Here is a 23,478-nt window from a genome sequence, read left to right as displayed (position 1 = left end):
GACAGCAGAGACATGTGTAAATTGCTACAGGTCAAATATTAATTCACACCAGGGTGGGTTATTGGCAAATGTGTTGCTTTAAGACCAATGAAAGAAAACAAGTTATATATACCGTGTTAGTTAGTAATATTGACAGTCTAGGGGTCCAATTATTTAATGTTGTCATTTGTTTACATAATGTACGATAGGTTAGCTGGATTGTGTCCTGTTTTATGAACAGACCAGTTGTAGCTCAATACCATAAGTAATTCATGAATTGTTCCTTTTACAGGGGGATATCACTTCTCGACAGAAGGAACCAAACTTCATCGTGGAAGGGTGTAATCTATCACTGCTGGACAGAACAGGTCAGACTTTGTCAGGGGAGTGAAGCCTGCTCTGGACATCCTAACTTACAGAAAAGTATTTCTTCATTGAGGATAGAAAGAGGAGTATGTTGTTGTTGGTGACGTTATGTGTAACGTAAGTGTGTTACATACATGTATTAAGTAAAAATGAAGACAGTTTTATGAGCTGGAAAAACGTCAGAAGTCCTCAATTAGTAAAATGGTTAGATCACAATCTTATATCTGAATTCTGACCAGATGGGAGAAGAGAAGTAAAAAGTAGCCTTGCCAAGTGTTGCTCAATTACAAATCAGAAGAATGGCCTTCAGTTCAAGGTCACAAAGTCTGATCTTAGAGAATCCTTCATCAGTATTGACAGAGAGGAGGAAGTTTGGATCTACAATGAGTATGAAGCGAAACTCTGGATTGGGATCTAATGTACGACTGTCAACAACAGATTTACATATCAACGAGGTTAGAGGTAGGAAATTTTATTTTATTTATCCTACAAATAGTGCGAGGTTTACACATATCTATTGACTCCAGAAGATGAATAGGTGGACTTATTACTGTTAATGTTATTATGAACAAGAGTTTCTGTTGGTGGTTATGACCTTGGAAATAATATCAATAAAGGAAGTGTCAATTTCATGACCTCCAGAAAAAATACAAACAAAAATACCATTAAACTTTGGTATAACTACAAAACAACCCAAACCATTACTGAACCAGACATGGTCATACAAGTCTACCAGTACATTGAGTTTAGAGTAATTCTTTATGATCCCAAAAACTTGACACTCCATATTGACCAATATCCTGTTAAAGGCTCAAGAGTTATAGCATGTTTTTTTAATACAACTGTATTATGTTATCATAGAAAAGCAAATGGTTAAAAACAACAGGTGTGATTTTGTCAGGAATGTTGGTAAAACAAATTGGTGAAATATTTAGATGACGACATTAATGATGGTCCCTCTTAATATCATATATTAGCATAAGATTGCCTTAATTTTTATCTTGTTTGCCTTTAAACTAAAATGTCGACTAAAATTTTCAAGTTAAGGCTGAAATATATATTATTATGGTTTTAGGGCAAACTTAAGACTGAGTGAAGAAATGTTTTGATGGATGGGCTAAATAAAACCCAGGATAATAATATAGAAATGTAGTAGAAATGAAGAACTTAGAATCACTGTGTTCCAGTATATCTATCAGTGACACAGAGGGATTCTTCCAGTTGTGTTTGAACTACAAGCAATCCTCTTTATCTAAACAATGTGAAACAAGAAAATGATCAAACAGCTGAGTGTGTTTTCTGGAAATTACATCTTTAGTGATTTTTATCTTGAAAAAAAGACGAAACAATCCTGTCATGTTGACTTTCAGCACAAGAAGCCTGGTTATTCATGCAGAAAGGTTCCAAACTAACCAAGATTCGGAATGGTCAGGTCCATCTTGACAAGACATTTTATTTGAGTGATGACAGAATGACATTGAAGTGGAAGCCAAGTAAACATGGAGGTGAAGGTGAGGTTGTCTCCCTTCTGAAGCTAACAGTCTCAGTCACTGTTTCTAATTTTCATTCAGTTGAGAAACAATAAATAAAATACCAACATGTTAACGGAATCTTAATTCAAACACAAAATCAATGAAACTAGGGCAAAATTATAACAAAAGAAAGATTTATATTGAGAATTCTAAAAAGTACAAGGAGAATAAGACCAGGTGTTCCAGAGAGGTAAGCTTCTTTCACTTCACCAACAACACTCACCACATAAAGTTTTGTCAATTCAAGTAAGTTATATCACATTCTGAAATAAAAACAAGGTAAACAACAATGACACCAACAGACTAATGAGAATCAAATACATCAAACTTAAAATACTATGTTTCTCGATGAGTTCATTATGACAACCATAAAACTCCCTATAACCTTCATCACCTGCATTAGTTGGTCAGTGGTAATGGTGAATTTTTATTGGAGAGATCAAGGACATTCAAAATTTCAAGCATCCAACAAGTGATATTTTAAATAAATCTTCCATTGATGGATTCATCAAATTAGAAATTGGCATGTCTTGACGTAGTAACTCTCTGTTTGACTAAACTTGCACTTTTAGAATAAAAAAAGATCTAAAATTGGGGTAAAGATAGACAGTCCTAAATAAGGACATGTTTGTCACTGTCTAGTTAATATGTCTTTATGAACCAATATTAAATTATCACTGATTGTGTTTCAGTATCTACTGCCAATTTTAAGGAACTTGTCTCTGGTAACAAAGATGATGCATTTAAACATAAGAAAGTCAGCCATCTTTGCCAGAATGCCAATCAGTGTTTCACCATCAAATTCTCTACTGAGAGTAAACCTCTGTATCTGGTGGCTGACAGTGAAGCAACTGCTGTGCTGTGGATTACAGGCATATTGGCTCTCATCAGGTTTCAGAAAACAGGTGAGAACCAATCACTAGTGACCTAGTGGAAATAATCTCTGTCTGTTGGTTAAATTGGTTTCCTCTCCACTCAACAAAATATGATACATTTCAGTCACATTTGTTTATCAGAAGATTTTATCAACAACAAAAATGAAAAAGTCACCTTTTGATAAGCACCAATATGTATTACCTAATGGCAAACCATGGTAACCATGGTAATACCCGTTGTGTTTTGCTTCAGAGGATCCCACTTCAGAAGGTAAGTTAGTGTTGATTGGACAACCAGAGATCACAGAAGAATATTCTTCTTACCACTTGTCTATAGCCTTATATCATTTTATAGCCCTCTCACCTTGTGATGATAGAAATCCTATATAATGATCCTGCCCTCTCACCTTGTGATGATAGAAACCTTATATCATTATACAGCCCTCTCACCTTGTGATGATAGAAACCTTATATAATGATTCTGCCCTCTCAGCTTGTGATGATGGAAACCTTATATAATGATTCTGCCCTCTCAGCTTGTGATGATGGAAACCTTATATAAATATTCTCACCTCTCAGCTTGTGATGATAGAAACCTTATATAATGATCCTGCCCTCTCACCTTGTGATGATAGAAACCTTATATAATGATCCTGCCCTCTCACCTTGTGATGATGGAAACCTTATATAATGATCCTGCCCTCTCACCTTGTGATGATGGAAACCTTATATAATGATCCTGCCCTCTCACCTTGTGATGAAAGAAACCTTATATAATGATCCTGCCCTCTCACCTTGTGATGATAGAAACCTTATATAATGATCCTGCCCTCTCACCTTGTGATGTTGATATTTTTCACTTGTCACATTTGTCTAGTTTTAAATCGTTTGGTTACCACTTGTTACCATGCCACATGACTCTAAGTATTTCCAAGTTAGTTTGATTTTCCTTTCATCTTTTCTATGGAAAAATGTTTTGGAAAAGTTGTTGTCAGATGTGACATAATGGATATTTAACTCAAGGTTGACTCATACTGCTCTATAAATTGAGCTGAAAATGCTTTGACTGTATAAGGATGAAACTATACAAAAATGATTTATTTTAAGATAAAGAAACATTTCATTCAGGAAAATTGGAAGCAATGAAAAAAAAACCCCAATATAGAATGACTGTTTAGGTGTGGTATTTGTGTAAGTTATCTCCCCTTTCTGGCATTAGCACTGTTGTATACTGTATAAAGATGAACTACAAATGTATTAGACAGTTGTAATATTCCTGTAAGTTATCTCCCCTTTGTCATTAACACTGTTGTGTACTGGATAGAGATGAGCTACAAATGTACTAGATAGCTGTAATATTCCTGTAAGTTATCTCCCCTTTCTACCATTAACACTGTTGTGTACTGTATAATGATGAACTACAAATGTACTAGATAGCTGTAATATTCCTGTAAGTTATCTCCCCTTTCTGTCATAAGCAGTTGCTTTACAGGATCAACTAGTAATATAGGTAACTGTGATATCCTTACAAATTATATCCCTTTCTGATCTGAATATTGTTATATACAGGACACACTACATGTAAAACTGTTATCTACATTATTACTGTCCCTTTAGAAATATTTCCCGTTCCTGTGTTTTTTTCTCTACCAGCCTCTATACTAACCTATTTCTGTAGGACTAACAGTGGTCCCTCACTCCTTGACGTCATAGGTGTGTCATTCTATCTTTCCACCTCTACAACTCTGTATCTTTGTTGCTAGGTAAACTGTATGGAGTTAAATTGTAATCAATATAATAGTATCCAGGTTGATCTGAGAATGATTTAGAATCTTTTTATATGTTAATAATATTTTTACCTGATTCATATTAACATATATCATGCAGATTTGAAGTCATAGATTAAATTCATATCTTTGCCATCGGTTTAGCAGTTTAATTAAAGTCTTGGTCACTGAACCTGAAAAGATGCAGATTTTTAAATGAGCAATTAACAAAAATGCTTTAATATGAAATTGCGACCAAAATGAGCATTTGAGTCGACCTTTGATTACTCTACTGATTACAGGCAGATGGGTAGTGTACATTTCCACAATTTAGTATTTAGATTAGAAATGATTGTTCAATAGCTCAGTATACATAAACAATGAAGATATCATGCCATAAAAGATATGTCTGTAATTGTCCTGTAGAAATATTCCTTGTAAAGGTCAACACCACTACTCAATCTGGTATATCTGTGAAACAGTTAACTATGTTTATTGAAATAAGTAATAGCTACTTCTTTCTGATTATTTTCAGCTGATTCAGAACAAGTTGATACTGACATGGAGAGGGAAGGATATCCTTTAATATAAACCATCAACTCACTGCTTCTCTAAACATTAGCCGTAATCTATATTGCAGTTTTATCAGATATTTTTCGTGTTGACCTTGTGATCTTTGTTGATGTTCTTGATCAATATTGTGACCGATATTGACCTTGTAATCTCTGTTGAACTTGTTGATAGATGTTTTGACCTCTGTTGACCTTTTGATCTTTGTTGACCTTGTTGATAAATGTTGTGACCTCTGTTGACTTTTTGATCTTTGTTGACCTTGTTGATGAATGTTGTTACATCTGTTGACCTTGTGATCTTTAAAAGTTGTCGACAATTTCTTATATGCTATTTGGAAAAATTACCTTTCTTGACCTTGACCTTAGTACATGGTTGGGTGAATGTTTCAACGGTGAAGCTGATATAAACACTGGACTGCTGGACCATAAGGGCACTGTCAGCCTGCTGAGGAAACTCAACGAAAACTTCAACATTCAGCATGTCAATCAAAAACTAAAAGTAAGGACTGAATATTTTATAGAAGTGAGCTTTAAGACACTGTTTGATAATACATGTACCTGGTATTGTTATTGGTAATAAGTAGTCTGGGACTAACAACATGTTTATCTACTATCACGGTAAAGGTAGAAGGAACTCAAATTACTTTATTATTGGTCCTGCATAATCATGTTGTTCAGATAAAAAGTATTACCAAAACCACATGCTTCACAGAAAAAATGTCTTCTCCTTTAGGAACTTGCATCAGCTAAAGGAAATGATAAAGTGACTTGTGAGGAATTTAAAACACTTTACAAGAAACTGTTCACCCGTCCAGAGATCTACCTCCTTATGATTCAGTAAGTATGACATTATAGGCAAAAGTGTAAAGGTCACAGGGAGTAAGGGTCATAAGTCAAGGTCACAAAATTCATGCTTGTTTGACCTTTGGTATACTTGATTTATTGCACATAATTACTTGTGTCAATATTACAGCATTACCATTTGTTGAAGCTGATCATTAAAAACCTGTAAGGTTTAAACAGATGGTAATTACAGATCAAATGGTATTTTTTGGATTGAAACGAAGGATTAAATCAACTGCTTTTCGCTTTCACCAAAGAAATCGTTACTAAGACAATCACCTTTTTGAAAAAAAAAGCAAAAAAAAAAAAAAAAAAAAATGCCTTTGTTTTAGAAAAATCGTTTTGCTAAATGAAAATAATTTATTCTCTTACAGATATGCTAGTAATGGCATGTACCTGACAACAGATGATCTGCTTCTGTTTATGGAATCAGTACAAGGTGTAAGTCTATATCATGATAACAACAACTTGTTATGGTAAATAATTAATTACAATCTTCTTATCAATACCCATTAAATGCCTTCCTCTATTACTGTACCTCCATTTATACCTTTCAGATGTCGAGAGTCACCAAGGACATCTGTTTGTACATCATCAAGTGTTTTGAACCTTCACAAGAGCGTGTCAAACAGGGTCAAATGGGAATTGACGGTAATTATCAACATGTAGGGTAAGATGGGAATTGATGGTAAATATATACATACAGGGTGACATTGGAGTTGATGGTAAATATATACATACAGGGTAAGATTGGAATTGATGGTAAATATATAAATATAGAGTGAGATGGGAATTGATGGTAAGTATATACATACAGGATAAGATGGGAATTGATGTTGAATATATACATACAGGGTGAGATTGGAGTTGATGTTGAATATCTACATACAGGGTGAGATTGGAGTTGATGTTAGATATCTACATACAGGGTGAGATTGGAGTTGATGTTAGATATCTACATACAGGGTGAGATTGGAGTTGATGTTAGATATCTACATACAGGGTGAGATTGGAGTTGATGTTAGATATCTACATACAGGGTGAGATTGGAGTTGATGTTAGATATCTACATACAGGGTGAGATTGGAGTTGATGTTAGATATCTACATACAGGGTGAGATTGGAGTTGATGTTAGATATCTACATACAGGGTGAGATTGGAGTTGATGTTAGATATCTACATACAGGGTGAGATTGGAGTTGATGGTAAATATATACATACAGAGTGAGATTGGAGTTGATGTTAGATATCTACATACAGGGTGAGATTGGAGTTGATGTTAGATATCTACATACAGGGTGAGATTGGAGTTGATGTTAGATATCTACATACAGGGTGAGATTGGAGTTGATGTTAGATATCTACATACAGGGTGAGATTGGAGTTGATGGTAAATATATACATACAGAGTGAGATTGGAGTTGATGTTAGATATCTACATACAGGGTGAGATTGGAGTTGATGTTAGATATCTACATACAGGATCAGATATCATGATGGTATGAGTATTATTTTCTCCTTATCTGATTATCATTTTCAATGTATTTTAGGGTTCACTGAGTTCCTTACTTCAAATGAATGGTGTGATATCTTCAACCCAGACGAAAAAACAGTGTGTGATGAATTAATGAACCACCCTATCAACAGTTATTACATAGCAAGTTCTCATAACACGTAAGTATGTAAAGTTCTCTTACAGAAACAGTGATGAGGGGGCCCATGATTTATTAGTTGGTTTTAAACAGAAGTGTATAGCGAATCAATCTTGATGGGAGAGTAACATTTACCTGTTTACTGTAGGTACCTAACCGGTGACCAGGTGAAAGGTCCAGCCAGTGTTGACCAATACAAACAGGTGTTGTTGGCAGGCTGCCGTTGTGTGGAATGTAAGTGGCAACTCTGTTGCAAAATGATTAAAGCAGTTGTAACAAAACAGGAGTGAATCATTTTTATTCTTTTTTCCTCTAATTACAAGACTGGACTGTACAAAAAGCTAGCCAGAACAAAAGGCTGGACTGTTTGTATAGTTTGTATAGTTTATGTTATTTTGTATTGTTTGTGTTATTTTTGTATTGTTTGTGTTATTTTTGTATTGTTTGTGTTATTTTTTCATTTTCATTTTACTTTTGCTGCTATTCATCAGTTCATGAATTTTTATGTTGTTTTTTTTTTTGCATAGTTCATGTAATAATTGTGTATTTTTGTATAGTTCGTGTAGTAATTGTGTATTTTTGTATAGTTCATGTAGTGTTAATTTTTGTATAGTTCATGTAGTAATTGTGTATTTTTGTGTAGTTCATGTATTGATTGTGTATTTTTGTATAGTTCATGTTGTAATTGTGTATTTTTGTGTAGTTCATGTTGTAATTGTGTATTTTTGTATAGTTCATGTAGTAATTGTGTATTTTTGTATAGTTCATGTAGTAATTGTGTATTTTTGTATAGTTCATGTAGTAATTGTGTATTTTTGTGTAGTTCATGTAGTAATTGTGTATTTTTGTATAGTTCATGTAGTAATTGTGTATTTTTGTGTAGTTTATGTAGTAATTGTGTATTTTTGTATAGTTCATGTAGTAATTGTGTATTTTTGTATAGTTCATGTAGTAATTGTGTATTTTTGTATAGTTTATGTAGTAATTGTGTATTTTTGTATAGTTCATGTAGTAATTGTGTATTTTTGTATAGTTCATGCAGTAATTGTGTATTTTTGTGTAGTTCATGTAGTAATTGTGTATTTTTGTATAGTTCATGTTGTAATTGTGTATTTTTGTATAGTTCATGTAGTAATTGTGTATTTTTGTATAGTTCATGTAGTAATTGTGTATTTTTGTATAGTTCATGTAGTAATTGCGTATTTGTATGTTTGTGTAAATGTATTTTCATATTGTTTGTGTTACAGTGGATTGCTACGATGGCTATGATGAAGGTCCCATCATTAAGCATGGCTCTTTAAGTTTGACGTCAGCCATTTTGTTTCAAGATGTTATAAAGTGCATTGGAGAATGGGCATTTCATACGTCAGAGTAAGTGTGTTTATAAAGCTGCAGATGTTATTATTGAACATTAAAGTCATATTTCTAATTAACAAATCAGAAAAGATAAGGGTAACTATGAAGGTTTTTAAGTTTAATCCTCATCTTTGGGTTGTGATAGAGAAGTCGAAGATCCAATTTTTGTGGTTGAAAACTCCAACAATTTCCTTTTCTCTGGAAGCTAAACAACAGGCAGGTCTATGCTTTTGTAGCTAATTTGTCCTTGGGCGCAAAACACTGTATCCCAGTTGCTCTGGATGACACAGGTTTTATTGGTAATGTAGCCTTACCAGCTACTACAAGGAGACCCACCTCAAAACAACACCAGCTGTTGACAGGATGATTGACTCAGTAAAAACAAAGAAACAAAACATTCTTATAAACTGAGTAAGTAAAGTTTGAAAAAAGATATATTACTTCTTTTAATTGTCCCACCTTAACTCGACTTTATCTTTACTTGATGTTTAGTGTGGAGGACTGAGTGACATCTCTTCCTCAAGGTCCGTTAGGTTACACTTACACATGACAAATAACTTTCTGTTGACCAGGTACCCTGTTGTGCTGTCTTTAGAAAACCATTGTAGTCCCAAGTATCAGAAACAAATGGCCAAGATCTTACTTCAAGTTTTAGGTGATAAACTATATCATGAGGAGGCAGATCCACAGCGAACAGTGCTGCCTTCTCCTTACAATCTCAAAAGGAAAATTCTCGTTAAGGTGAGTTGGTCTCCTGGTTTCTCACGTTCTCTCCTTCATTAGAAGATTTACGCAGATTTCTGTTTGTCTTTACTCTTCCAAGGAAGTGTCATCCCCCGTGACAAGATTGTCAAGCTTTCCCAGAGTATTGACTTTTCTGTCTGACAGGATATCTCTCCTAACAGGATTATATACCCTTTGTCTAACCTTCATTTAAAAAAACCTGCTAATAGTTGTCTGGGTGATTCTTTAACCTGATATAAATACCTAATGTAAATTCAATGTTTATGCTTGTGAAAAAGTGTTTATTATATGTTGAATGTCTTCAGAATAAAAAGCTGCCAATGACAGCCAACAAAGACGTAGATGTGGTTTCAGATGAGGAGGAAGAGGATGTGGAGGGTGAAGAGAAGAAAAAGAAAAAAGTTTGTGTATTAATGTTTATGTAATTATGTAACATCTACAGTCCGAGTAAAATCATTTATTAATGTGAGATTGAGGAATGTATGCCTCATGTTTCATATCAGTGGTATATGTAGGGAAAATTGTGACAAATGTCAGGGTTTATTTCTAGCTTTCTAGTAAAATTTTCTCTGTAGTAATTCATTATCACTATCAATAAATGATTGATTGTATTAGACAATATCTGAGACTAAGGGTAAGTGAAGTGTTTAATCATAAAAATCTTCACAGGTATTTTGTTTCTAATTTGTTTTTCACTCAGTATTTAAATTTTTGCTACAACATTTCCTGATGGTGTGAAATATTTCCTATGTGTTTTATAAGATAGCTTTACAAAGACTGAAAACATTATCATCAATGAAAATATGTCAATTAGAGGGTCAGCTGAGCTTTTACACAGAGTATTTATAAATTGTCTTTTTGTATCAGGATGATGGCAGCCATACACTTAAGTTAGCGAAGGAGTTGTCAGATCTTGTGATCTTCTTTGCGTCCAGGGGCTTTAAAGACTTTGAATTATCCCTACAGCAGCGTAAGTATCTCTAGCAGAATCACCTTATTTTGAAACATATTCTGCTGAGGTAATATTTAGAAAGAGTTTTGTCACCAAATTTGATGACAAGTAAAGGTGACATTCTGTTGTAGAATATCAGTGTTTCTAAAGCTGTCACCTAACAACAACACATTGAGAAATGTAAGTGGACCATATCATTTACATAAAAAAATGTATTTATAACTTAAATGTACCAATCATTAAGTCTCAAGTATAAAATGTTATCAAAGAAATAGAGTTCATAGTAAGTTTACTGAATAAGGTTACTGAATAAGTAAGGTTACTAAATAAGGCTAGTAAATATGGTAAGGTAATAAGACTCCATGATAAGGTTACTGAATAAGGTCATTGAATAAATAAGGTTTCTCAACAAGGCTAGTAAATATGGTAAGACTCCACGATAAGGTTACTGAATAAGGTTTCTCAACAAGGCTAGTAGACATGGCAAGAGAATAAGACTCCACAATAAGGTTACTGAATAAATCTAAGGAAGGAAACTACTGAATAAGGTTAGGCAATAAGGTTACTAAATAAGATTAAAGAATAAGACTACATAACGAGGCTTCTGAAAAAGGCTACAGAATCAGTCTAATTAACAAGGCAGCTAGAGAACAAGCATATTGAACAAGTAATTTAGGCCAGGGAATAAGGCTACTTATTGATACTAAATAAAGCTTTTGAATGATTAGACTACTTTTAGAAATATTATGTGGAATAAGGCTAATGAATCAGGCTTAAGGATTAGGATACCTGAAAAGGCTTCTAAATACAACAAGGGAATGAGTTGACTAAATAAGGTATTGAATAAGACTGATAAATCAGGTCAAAGAATAAGGCTACACAACAAAGCCACTAAAATCTATTGGACTAAGGCTACCTAACAAGCTACTAACTATTGCTAGGCAATAAGGCTACTGGAATAAGGCTACACAACAAAGCTACTAAAGTCTATTGGACTGAGGCTACCTTACAAGCTACTAACTATTGCTAGTCAATAAGGCTACTGGAATAAGGCTACACAACAAAGCTACTAAAGTATATTGTACTGAGGCTACCTTACAAGCTACTAACTATTGCTAGGCATAAGGCTACTGGAATAAGGCTGCACAACAAAGCCACTAAATATTTTCTAGGGAATAAGGCTAATGAATAAGACTATGAATGGTTTTCTGTCCTCAGAAAAGTACTATGAAATGTGCTCATTTGGAGAGAGTAAAGCTACTATGCTGTGCCGTGACCGCCCTGAGGAGTTCATCAACTACAACAAAAGATTTATCTCTAGAATTTACCCGAAAGCAAACAGATTAAATTCCTCCAACTTTTTACCCACCGAGTTTTGGAACTGTGGATGTCAAATGGGTGAGATGTCACAAATATTGGTTCTATCAGATATACTTAGGGCATGTCAAATCTATTGTGTGACAAGCATGGTGTGCAATATGTATGTCAGATGTTTTGGTTGATAGCGGTGATGTGGGACTTTTATGTTGACATGTATAATTCTAATCCTTAAATGATGTTTGAGAAATATACCTGATATGGAAATTTTTTAGTGGTGACATATGACTCAGTTTTCAATAGAACATAACTTCATTTTTTAAAGTAGTAAAACATTCTTTCCCTATTAATAGTGGCACTGAACTACCAGACAGCTGGCCTTCCTACAGAGTTAAACACAGCATTCTTTATGAAGAATGGTCAGTGTGGCTATGTTCTACAGCCCCAGGTCATCCGTGATATCTACTCCTACTTCACACCAAAACCTAGCCAATCAACCACAGTCTCCAATGTAGACGATGAACTGACCAGTCAGCAAATGGACCTTCATATGAAAGTATGTGCAGATTTTGTTGGTTTTGTATCATCCTTATATTGTTACATAGTCAGAGTCCAATTTCCACAAATATTAGGTCATATACAAAAACATGCACATGTTGAATATTTGTGTGGAGTTTATCAAAGAAAAGGTAGCTAAAAAATTGTTTTGAAGTATAGATGAAATGTATTAGGAAAGTAAATGTTTGTGTTGTAGTTGTCAAATGGTTGACACAGGGTAAAATCTTACTTACAGGTTGTCAGTGGTCAGAATTTCTCCAACTGTAAGATAAGAATGGAGGGTACCAAGATTTATGTCTCCGTCAGAATAATTGGGATTCCAGCTGATGAGGCCACATACCACACACAGCCCACCCAGGGTGAAGGTAAACAATATTTACTAATCATTTTTGTCATGTAGTCTATCTTATATATACCATACCATGTTAAATTTTTGTGAATTTCAAACCATTCCAACGAAATGGATAATTTTTTTAATATTCATTTCATTAAGAAAGGTGAACTACATAACCAATGTATTATATTGATGTACTTAATGGTTGATTAATTCAAATTTTGATGTAAAATGCCTACATTAAGTGTGCCTACTTAAGAAATAAATGACTTTATGATACAATACAAAACATTTCATATTTTCATACAAGTTTTGTCATTGTAAAAGAATATGTCTGGTCCAGATTTAAAATTGCTGATTAATCTAAATGTACCAAGGCTGGCCATTTCTACTCATTAGGATCAATAGCGTATAAATATTGTTTCTAAATAAACTTTGAACTAGAAACTGAATGTCCATGATATTTTATAGAATTATTTTCGTCACAGTTTCATCCTTCGCCACCATGTTTGAGGAGGAGACATTTGAACTGCAAATCAAGATGCCAGATTTGGCCCTAGTGCGATTTGAAGCTCGAGCAAAGACCCTGATAGGAGAAGACAAACTGATGGGACAGTACACTATACCATTTACCTGTATCAGGACAGGTAAGGACACACTAAACTATTTACCTGTATCAGTACAGGTAGGTACACACTGAACTATTAACCTGTATAAGGACAGGTAAGGGGACACTACACCATTTACCTGTATAAGGACAGGTAAGGGGAAACTACAACATTTACCTGTATAAGGACAGGTAAGGGGGCACTATATCATTTACCTGTATAAGGACAGGTAAGGACACACTATACCATTTACCTGTATAAGGACAGGTAAGGGGACAATATATCATTTACCTGTATAAGGACAGGTAAGGGGACACTACACCATTTACCTGTATAAGGACAGGTAAGGGGAAACTACAACATTTACCTGTATAAGGACAGGTAAGGGGACACTATATCATTTATCTGTATAAGGACAGGTAAGGGAACACTATATCATTTACCTGTATAAGGACAGGTAAGGGGACACTATATCATTTACCTGTATAAGGACAGGTAAGGGGACAATATATCATTTACCTGTATAAGGACAGGTAAGGGGACAATATATCATTTACCTGTATAAGGACAGGTAAGGGGACACTATATCATTTACCTGTATAAGGACTGGTAAGGACACACTATACCATTTACCTGTATAAGGACATGTAAGGACACACTTTACCATTAATATTTTCCAGTTTCTACCTGTAAGGTAGCAACATCACAAATATTCTGTCTGTCTGTTTGTCTGTCTGTCTGTAGGCTGCCATTACTAATGTTCTGTCTGTTTGTCTGTGGGGTTGTATCACTTATGTTCTGCTTGTGTCTGTTTGCAGGGTACCGTCATGTAAATTTGCTGGGAGAGAATGGTCAACCCATAGATAAGTGTACGCTGTTTCTACACATAGCTCTCACTAATAGGAATAACAACCAGGTAAGTCTGATTGACAGGTAAAACAAACAGGTAAGTCTGATTGAAAGGTAAAACAAACAGGTAAGTCTGATTGACAGGTAAAACAAACAGGTAAGTCTGATTGACAGGTAAAACAAACAGGTAAGTCTGATTGACAGGTAAAACAAACAGGTAAGTCTGATTGACAGGTAAAACAAACAGGTAAGTCAGACTGACGGGTAAAACAAACAGTTAAGTCTGAATGACAGGTAAAACAAACGGTTAAGTCTGACTGGTAGGTAAAACAAACAGTTAAGTCTGATTGACAGGTAAAACAAACAGTTAAGTCTGACTGAAAGGTAAAACAAACAGTTAAGTCTGACTAAAAGGTAAAACAAACGGTTAAGTCTGACTGACAGGTAAAACAAACAGTTTAGTCTGACTGGTAGGTAACACAAATAGGTACAGCTGACTGACTGGTATAAAACATGTAAGTTTGACAAACTGGTTTAACAAACAGGTAAGAAATTTGACATTGTATATTTGAACCTTGAATGTTTGCATAATGTTGGAATAAATGCTAATGTGTTCCAAAGATTTGAAAGGCAATGTCCTGGCATAAGATATGTAAAGATACACATTCTATACAATATGTTTTCTTTTTACTTCAGGTTTCTGCCAATCACCGCAAGTTTGTATCAGGGAGTAAACCATTGAGGGATTATCCTAGTATGAAATCTATAGGAGTGAAGACTGTAGACGAAACTTTCAAGGTAAGTTGTCTCCCTTTCATATCAAGAAATGTAGCTTGGTTAACAGTAGGGTGATTAATCTTCCTTCTCTAGCAATGTACTAGGGTATATAGTAAGGTATTTTTCCCTTCATCAGGAAGGTAAGTTGGTATATAATAAGATGAGTTGTCTCCCTTCACCAGTTATATAGAAGGGCAAATAACAAGATGAGCTATTTCACTTGTTTGACTGGATTTGCATTGCTGAAACTAAGACAGGTCAAGGCTGCCATTTTGATCAAAATTTTGACAAAAACAACACTAATTGGTCAATTCAGTCAATGAATGATTGGTAGGGTTTGAGCTTCAGACTTCCATCTTCCATCATCTGTCTATGACAGACATTCCAGTCTCTCTCACTAGTAAGAGACTTCTTTCCATTCACCAGGAATTCATTGAGATATATATTTTAAAATGAGTTATCTCCCTTACCAGGAGTGAAATGGGTATTTAGTAAAATGAGTTTCTGTGTTACCAGGAATTTAGTGGGGTATATAGCAAAGAGAATTGTTATCTCCCTTATAGTTTCGTCTGCTGAAAGGCCAAACAGCTGTAATAGTAGACATTATACCTGTTCAATAAATAAATCTTCCTTATCAGGAATGTAGTAGGGTATACAGTAAAATGAGTTATCTCCCTTTACCAGGAAGATACTGAGGTATACAGTAAAATGAGTTATCTCCCTTTACCAGGAAGATACTGAGGTATACAGTAAAATGAAGTCTCTCACTTACCAGGAATGTAGTGGGGTACAAATGTATATAGTAAAATGAGTTATCTCCCTTTACCAGGAAGATACTGAGGTATACAGTAAAATGAGTTATCTCCCTTTACCAGGAAGATACTGAGGTTTACAGTAAAATGAAGTATCTCACTTACCAGGAATGTAGTGGGGTACAAATGTATATAATAAAATGAGTTATCTCCCTTTACCATAGTGGGGTATATAGTACATACTATTGCTTTGTTTTGTTTGTGTATCCATCCATCTATTTATATACAATATTTTAGATACCAGATTTATCTACACCTTGCTAGATTTGATGGTCATTGGGGCCAAAGTTCAGGCTTCATCACTTTGGATGTTGAACATGTATAACTAAGATCCTCTTACCACTGATTTATATATATTTATAAATGATTCACATAATGCATCATCTCCATGGCAAGCTTGTTAGATGTGTAAATTCAACAGGACACAAGAAATAAAATGGCCATTTACAAAAAGATGTACATATACAACAAGTTTCAATAAATGTACATATACAACAAGTTTCAATAAATGTACATATACAACAAGTTTCAATAAATGTACATATACAACAAGTTTCAATAAATGTACATATACAACAAGTTTCAATAAATGTACATATACAACAAGTTTCAATAAATGTACATATACAACAAGTTTCAATAAATGTACATATACAACAAGTTTCAATAAATGTACATATACAACAAGTTTCAATAAATGTACATATACAACAAGTTTCAATAAATGTACATATACAACAAGTTTCAATAAATGTACATATACAACAAGTTTCAATAAATGTACATATACAACAAGTTTCAATAAATGTACATATACAACAAGTTTCAATAAATGTACATATACAACAAGTTTCAATAAATGTACATATACAACAAGTTTCAATAAATGTACATATACAACAAGTTTCAATAAATGTACATATACAACAAGTTTCAATAAATGTACATATACAACAAGTTTCAATAAATGTACATATACAACAAGTTTCAATAAATGTACATAAACAAAATTTTCTTGTAAATTTTGGTTTGAGAAACAGTTGACAAGTCTAAGATGGGAGTAAACAGATGCCATATTTAGATATATGTAACTGACCAGTATCTATATATTTAATGTGAAACAGGTTCTACCTTTATTTATTATTTTACTCTGTCACACACTTGACCTAGCTTTGTATCTATAACTATGTCACAAACTTTATCTAAATATGTATTGATGTTTCTATGTCACAAACTTTATCTAAATATGTATTGATGTTTCTATGTCACAAACTTTATCTAAATATGTATTGATGTTTCTATGTCACAAACTTCATCTAAATATGTATTGGCGTTTATATGTCACACTTTATCTGTACATTTATTAATGAGTTGTTTCTGACAGATATCTATCAAGCCCCTGCGGGATGCTATGGATATGAGGGACAATGTCCAGGATGACCTTCGGACCTTCAAGGAGAAATGTGGTTTGTCTCCCACAGCTAACATCAAACAGTGTGTCCGTTTCTTAGCAACCAGAGTGTCCAACTCCAGCCAGCATGCTTCTATCTACTTCCTGTCTACCCATGAATGTGAGGTTAGTACAGCTCTGGGAAGGTCAGAAGAGGTCAATACAGGGAAGGTCATTAGAGGTCACTACCATACACATACCATCTCACTTTTGTGTCATTACTTGTTTCAGTTGATGATTCTGTGTGCAGATTCAGGTCTCAGCTACATACAAGTGTTGTAGATATTGCTAACAATGATGTAACTCCACCTACAAATTAAATCTGTTCTGGATGATTAATGCTTAAAATAGAATTTACTAAAGTTTCTTTCATTCTTGAAATAATTGCTGTGAAATTTCTGATTGAAAAGGGAATCTTATAAACAGTACTATGACACAGTGTCTTTTTCTGCAGTTTTATCCTAAGTAGCAGAACGTGGGGGATGATGTCAGCCATTTTTGTGTCATAAATTTCCTCTGCTGAATTATCTCAGATCCTTTATAAGGGTTGATAAATTTTAATATTCCTGATTAAAGTTTTGACATTTTTATTTTTGCTCCTTTTAGCAAAGTTATCCCATTCTAGAAGCTGTTGGTGATCTACCAAATAACTTAAAAAGTGCAATGAATTTTTACAATATGGAGGTGAGTAATTTCTACATAGCATTCAATAATAGTCATATATTCAAAATTTGATTGGATTTATTCTGTGGCTGTTATGAAACATCTGTTTTAAAATCTCAGATAAGATATGAAATTGGCCCAGATTTCAGTGTATTGATGTGCGAAGAAACCTGAGTATTGGGTTAAAACCTATGTTGTTTGGCAGATTGGATACCATTTACCTTCTCACGTCCAATCAGGGACGATATCTTGGGTGACTAAATAAGATTTATCATCACTGCTTTCGTAAATAAACCATAGATGTAATGAATTAAAAGGTTATATGAATTGTGGGTAAAATTGATATGGATTTTACAAATAAAAGAGAAATACTTGATAAAAAAAAGTCTAAAGATTTGCAGTAAAATCTGGATTTTCTTCATTTAGCTCAGGAAAAACAGTGTATTTCTGGTAAAATGGGTGTTTTAATGTAATCAAATTACTGTATAAATATGATATTTTCCATTTTGGAAGATCTGTTCACCAATCCTCTGGCTTACAAGTCTAGTTTCTGTTCTGTATTAATTGGATGATTTTATTTCATTTAATTGTTCTTTACAGTTTGTAGAAAGCTGTAAATATTTAGTCCAGAATAGTGGAAAAGTGTATGAAAGGGTAAGTATCTGTCATTAGAAATTGTCACTGAAGGCAAATATTTCTGTTTTTGAGGTGACGTGTTCAGTCATCAGGACTGTGTACATGAACAACACTTTAATATTAATAAGAAAACAATGTTTAAAAACCCTACTTGCAACTTACAAATTAGAAGTCTGCTAGTGTTCAAAGCATGAAGTACTTCTGCCAGCTGAAGTCTTAAGCTTTGAAAATAATTAGTCTATTTTTAGATAGTACAAGTGAATACCTATATATGGATCATTGAAAATACTGTCATTGATTGACAATCTGGCCTGATAGTGGGTTTATTCTTCCTGTCATTATTTCTTATCTAATTTTGTATCAAATAATGTCAAACGAGGCCCATACTTGATCCCCGTATTTGCATTACTTACTAGTACATTTGTGTTGTATTTTGACAGCTGTTGCACTGCTGTAGAGCTGGTCTGGAATGGCATGAAGAATTGACAGAAGTCTGCCAGAAAGCTGGTCTACGAGAGAAGAAAATTAAAAAGGTAAGGGAAGTAGAAAGTCGAAAAACATAAAAGTTCATGTTGTCTAGTAAAACTGTCAATAAGGATTTTTATCCAGAAGATGTTCTTGGATCAACTGATTTTTTTCTTTAATTTGTTGGATGGTTAATGTATCACTAAGACAGAATGTACTTTTATCTCACATTACAGTACATTTTATTTCATCAGGCAATAGACAACTTTTCCTGGAATGTAAGAGTACTGAAACGCCAAGCACAGTTGCTCTCCCAGGCTGCACAGGAGTGTGAGGAGTACCTAAGACAGGTGAGTCTGACAGGAGTGTGAGGAGTACCTCTGACAGGTGAGTGTGACAAGAGTGTGAGGAGTACCTCTAACAGGTGAGTGTGACAAGAGTGTGAGGAGAGTGTGACAAGAGTGTGAGGAATACCTCTGACAGGTGAGTGTGACAAGAGTGTGAGGAGTACCTCTGACAGGTGAGTGTGACAAGAGTGTGAGGAGTACCTAAGACAGGTGAGTGTGACAAGAGTGTGAGGAGTACCTCTAACAGGTGAGTGTGACAAGAGTGTGAGGAGTACCTCTGACAGGTGAGTGTGACAAGAGTGTGAGGAGTACCTCTGACAGGTGAGTGTGACAGGAGTGTGAGGAGTACCTACAACAGGTGAGTGTGACAAGAGTGTGAGGAATACCTCTGACAGGTGAGTGTGACAAGAGTGTGAGGAGTACCTCTGACAGGTGAGTCTGACAAGAGTGTGAGGAGTACCTACAACAGGTGAGTGTGACAAGAGTGTGAGGAGTACCTCTAACAGGTGAGTGTGACAAGAGTGTGAGGAGTACCTACAACAGGTGAGTGTGACAAGAGTGTGAGGAGTACCTCTGACAGGTGAGTGTGACAGGAGTGTGAGGAATACCTCTGACAGGTGAGTGTGACAAGAGTGTGAGGAGTACCTCTGACAGGTGAGTGTGACAAGAGTGTGAGGAGTACCTCTGACAGGTGAGTGTGACAAGAGTGTGAGGAGTACCTCTGACAGGTGAGTGTGACAGGAGTGTGAGGAGTACCTACAACAGGTGAGTGTGACAAGAGTGTGAGGAGTACCTCTAACAGGTGAGTGTGACAAGAGTGTGAGGAGTACCTACAACAGGTGAGTGTGACAAGAGTGTGAGGAGTACCTCTGACAGGTGAGTGTGACAAGAGTGTGTGGAGTACCTCTGACAGGTGAGTGTGACAAGAGTGTGAGGAATACCTCTGACAGGTGAGTGTGACAAGAGTGTGAGGAGTACCTCTGACAGGTGAGTGTGACAAGAGTGTGAGGAGTACCTACAACAGGTGAGTCTGACAAGGGTTTGAGCAGTACCTACAACAGGTGCGTCTGACAAGAGTGTGTGAAGTACCTCCGACAGGTGAGTCTGACAAGAGTGTGTGGAGTACCTACAACAGGTGAGTCTGACAAGAGTGTGAGGAGTACCTACAACAGGTGAGTCTGACAAGAGTGTGAGGAGTACCTACAACAGGTGAGTCTGTCAGGAGATAGAAGAGTACCTTTGACAGGTAAATCTCATAAAAGTATCTATGTCAGGTGAGTCTAACAGGAGTACCTATGAGAGGTGAGTTTCACAGGCATTTTGTCTTTATACACCGTCGAAAGACGAATTGTATTATGTTATCATGTGAGGCAGTTCCCCAGACATGTGTGCGGCAGGAGGGGGAGTAACAAACTTCTAAGGGAGGTTCATTACCTTAATAGTTAGGACAAGTTGGATAACTGGAACTTTCAGTCTGTATTTCACAGAGTTATAGCCTCTTATTTCAATTTCCCGAACAATGTCTATTGAATAGTTTCAGTAGTTTCAAACAGATACACTTAAAACTTCACAAGGAGGTTCAATACCACCACTAGTTTGGACAATTATGATGACCAAAATTATTTGCCTGTTATTTATTGAGTTATGGCCTTTGTAAAATTGATGGAAGGATGACTTCAGTATTTTTCATGGATACCTTGGAATGTTATTCCTATGGACGGTCATTGGTGTACTCCAGTTTTTTCCACAATTACACAACTGGCACTGTCTGTAAATGACCTTAGTGTGGTGATCAGAAATCAAACATCACTTTCCTTCCCTTTTCTGTAGCGAAATACTCATTCGATTTATGATGGGTGTATTATCAACCGCCTCATGGAACTCTTGTTTAGATTGTCAAGTTGGTAGTTAATCACATTCTTTATAAATAACATGTGATTCTGCTTGAACTGTGACCTAAGGCTTCCATCATCTGTCCACTGTTTAGTCAGCATCAACTTGTTTTATAGGAATTCTTCGGAATATCCAATTTGTTTAGATATGTTGATGACAGTTGACTAGTACAATACTGGGTTGAAGGTCACAAGTGTTAAATGTCTTATTCTTAAAAATTATTGATTATATAACCAAGAGGCCAATATCTGAAGTTCACTTGTAAATTACTGAGAGGAATTTAAAGGCTATTTCATTATGCTCTAACTCTAAACTTTAAAAAAATGAACTAACACTTGAGGATATTGAGAACTGATGCTTTACTACTGACATTTCAGGTGCAGGAGACTGCGGCTGTGGCTGGTTTAATGAAGGAATCCCCTGTTAACGAGGACATTGAGGATTCTTAACACTACAACACCCTCAACAATTTGTATAAGATATTAATGGTATGTGTTAACAATGACAACAGATGTATAACTAAATTTTATAATGATTTAAATTTTATCACAAACAAATGGATGAGTGTTACAAAAAAAATTCAGTTTGAAATATCAAAATTTTTAAGCAGAATTTTTTTTTTTTTTATTTGTAGATGATGCATTCTAGTCAGTGATATAGAATCTACCGGAACTCACACTGGACATCATTGTGACAACAATAGCTGTGTAGTTTAGTGGTCACAGGACAGGACATTTCAGCCAACACCTGAGACAACCATTATAATGTTACACACTTGGATGGTGTGTCTCTCATAAGGGTGTAAAATTTATATTGAATTTATTTTTTGTCTTGATTATGAAAAATAACAAGCTACATACAGACTACTGAAACATCCTAAGAATTTATGAAATCATTATAAGCAAATGTTTTAAAATTGTTCATAAGATCAGATTCAGTAGATTTCATTTCTTCTGCTTCAACAATAAACATGTACAGTATTAGTTCTGTCAGCTCCAAACACTGCTAAGACAGTTTTGATATCGCAGACATTACCAAACTTTTACAGTCATCATTTCAATCACTTCCCATTATCAAGTATAATTTCAATCACTTCCTGTCATCAAGGAACATTTCAGTCACTTCCTATCATCAATGAACATTTCAGTCAATTCCTGTCATCATGAAACATTTCCATCCTTTCCTGTCATCATGTATCACTTCCAGTCACCATTAGTTAATTTTACTACATAATGATTGATTGCCATCTTTTCTTCAGAAATATTTCTACTCTATTATGTAACAATTCTTTCAATAAATGAAAATAATATTATTTTTTGTCTTTTTGGGAACATTTCAGTATACAATGAGATTTTGATTATGAAATTCTCAAATATTTGTATTAAACATAACACTACACCAACAGCAATTTTACCCAATATGTCACGTTCCTTGCAATACTCAATTTTATGTAATTTTGTAAGTATGAAATTGTAATAATTGTCTATTAAATTGACAAAGAAATACTAGACTCTACTTTTGTTGTATTTATCATTTACATGCTGGATTAACCACTTGAATATTTGGTGAAAACATTTTCACAAACGTACTGATCACATCTGAAATGTGTTCAATGATGTCGCCATTCTTGTTTGGTTACTGCAGGAATAAGTGGGGATTTCTCGCATTCACATCGAGTATATCATTTGTGTAATACTCCAGATGTTATAAAAAATAGTGCAGTCATTCTATACCATGTTTCACCATTGGTGATATGATAATGTTATTTAAGAATAAAGTTCTGAAGTTGTTTGTATAAAGGAAATTGTCAACCCTTGCCACAACAAAGAGGGCCAACTGACTTGAAGAAAGTCTTGTATGCAGTAACAAGGAGCCACAAAGCAGTTCATTGTTCCTCATGCCTGGCTGTTGGTATGAACAGTCAAACAGATGTATATATCTACCTTACATAGTTCAATTCATGGAAGCAGCCATCAAAAATGATCCTAGTTGTTTCAGAAAAAGGATATAGACTTTTAACAGACAACAGATGTGTTGCCAAAGCTTACGGTCACTTGACCCTTTTGGAATACCCTATAACTGGTCATTTCTGCAGTAGAAGTCTTTGTGATTTTCATTTAAAAGTCAATGA

The 23,478-nt window shown here is 34.8% G+C and overlaps 1 protein-coding gene across 1 annotated transcript; it reads left to right on the top strand.

Annotated features, from left to right (window-relative positions):
* Positions 1-644: 644 nt before the first annotated feature.
* LOC132548402 (inactive phospholipase C-like protein 1) lies at positions 645-21,796 on the top strand. The gene is made up of 27 exons (XM_060212266.1): positions 645-807; positions 1,716-1,856; positions 2,570-2,782; positions 3,006-3,023; positions 5,054-5,093; positions 5,460-5,589; positions 5,824-5,927; positions 6,308-6,374; positions 6,491-6,584; positions 7,485-7,608; positions 7,735-7,820; positions 8,834-8,957; positions 9,515-9,683; positions 9,992-10,087; positions 10,554-10,656; positions 11,857-12,036; positions 12,309-12,511; positions 12,749-12,878; positions 13,336-13,494; positions 14,274-14,371; positions 15,001-15,102; positions 17,278-17,469; positions 17,950-18,027; positions 18,607-18,660; positions 19,083-19,175; positions 19,362-19,457; positions 21,725-21,796. Exons 1-27 carry the CDS (start codon positions 645-647, stop codon positions 21,794-21,796), a joined length of 3,129 nt encoding a protein of 1,042 aa, XP_060068249.1.
* Positions 21,797-23,478: the final 1,682 nt, after the last annotated feature.

This window comes from Ylistrum balloti, unplaced genomic scaffold, assembly GCF_031769215.1.
Source record: "Ylistrum balloti isolate Yb309-2 unplaced genomic scaffold, AGI_CSIRO_Ybal_v1 Utg370010, whole genome shotgun sequence".
Taxonomy (NCBI): domain Eukaryota; kingdom Metazoa; phylum Mollusca; class Bivalvia; order Pectinida; family Pectinidae; genus Ylistrum; species Ylistrum balloti.
Note: the sequence above shows the minus strand (reverse complement) of the source record. Positions and strands in the feature narration are given on the sequence as shown.

Excerpts from the sequence above, each read along its gene's own strand:
- LOC132548402 (XM_060212266.1), top strand. The coding sequence starts at position 645 with ATGGCCTTCAGTTCAAGGTCACAAAGTCTGATCTTAGAGAATCCTTCA. Across the intron at positions 5,590-5,823 it reads ATGTCAATCAAAAACTAAAA|GAACTTGCATCAGCTAAAGG; the intron begins GTAAGGACTGAA and ends CTTCTCCTTTAG. Across the intron at positions 8,958-9,514 it reads TGGGCATTTCATACGTCAGA|GTACCCTGTTGTGCTGTCTT; the intron begins GTAAGTGTGTTT and ends TCTGTTGACCAG.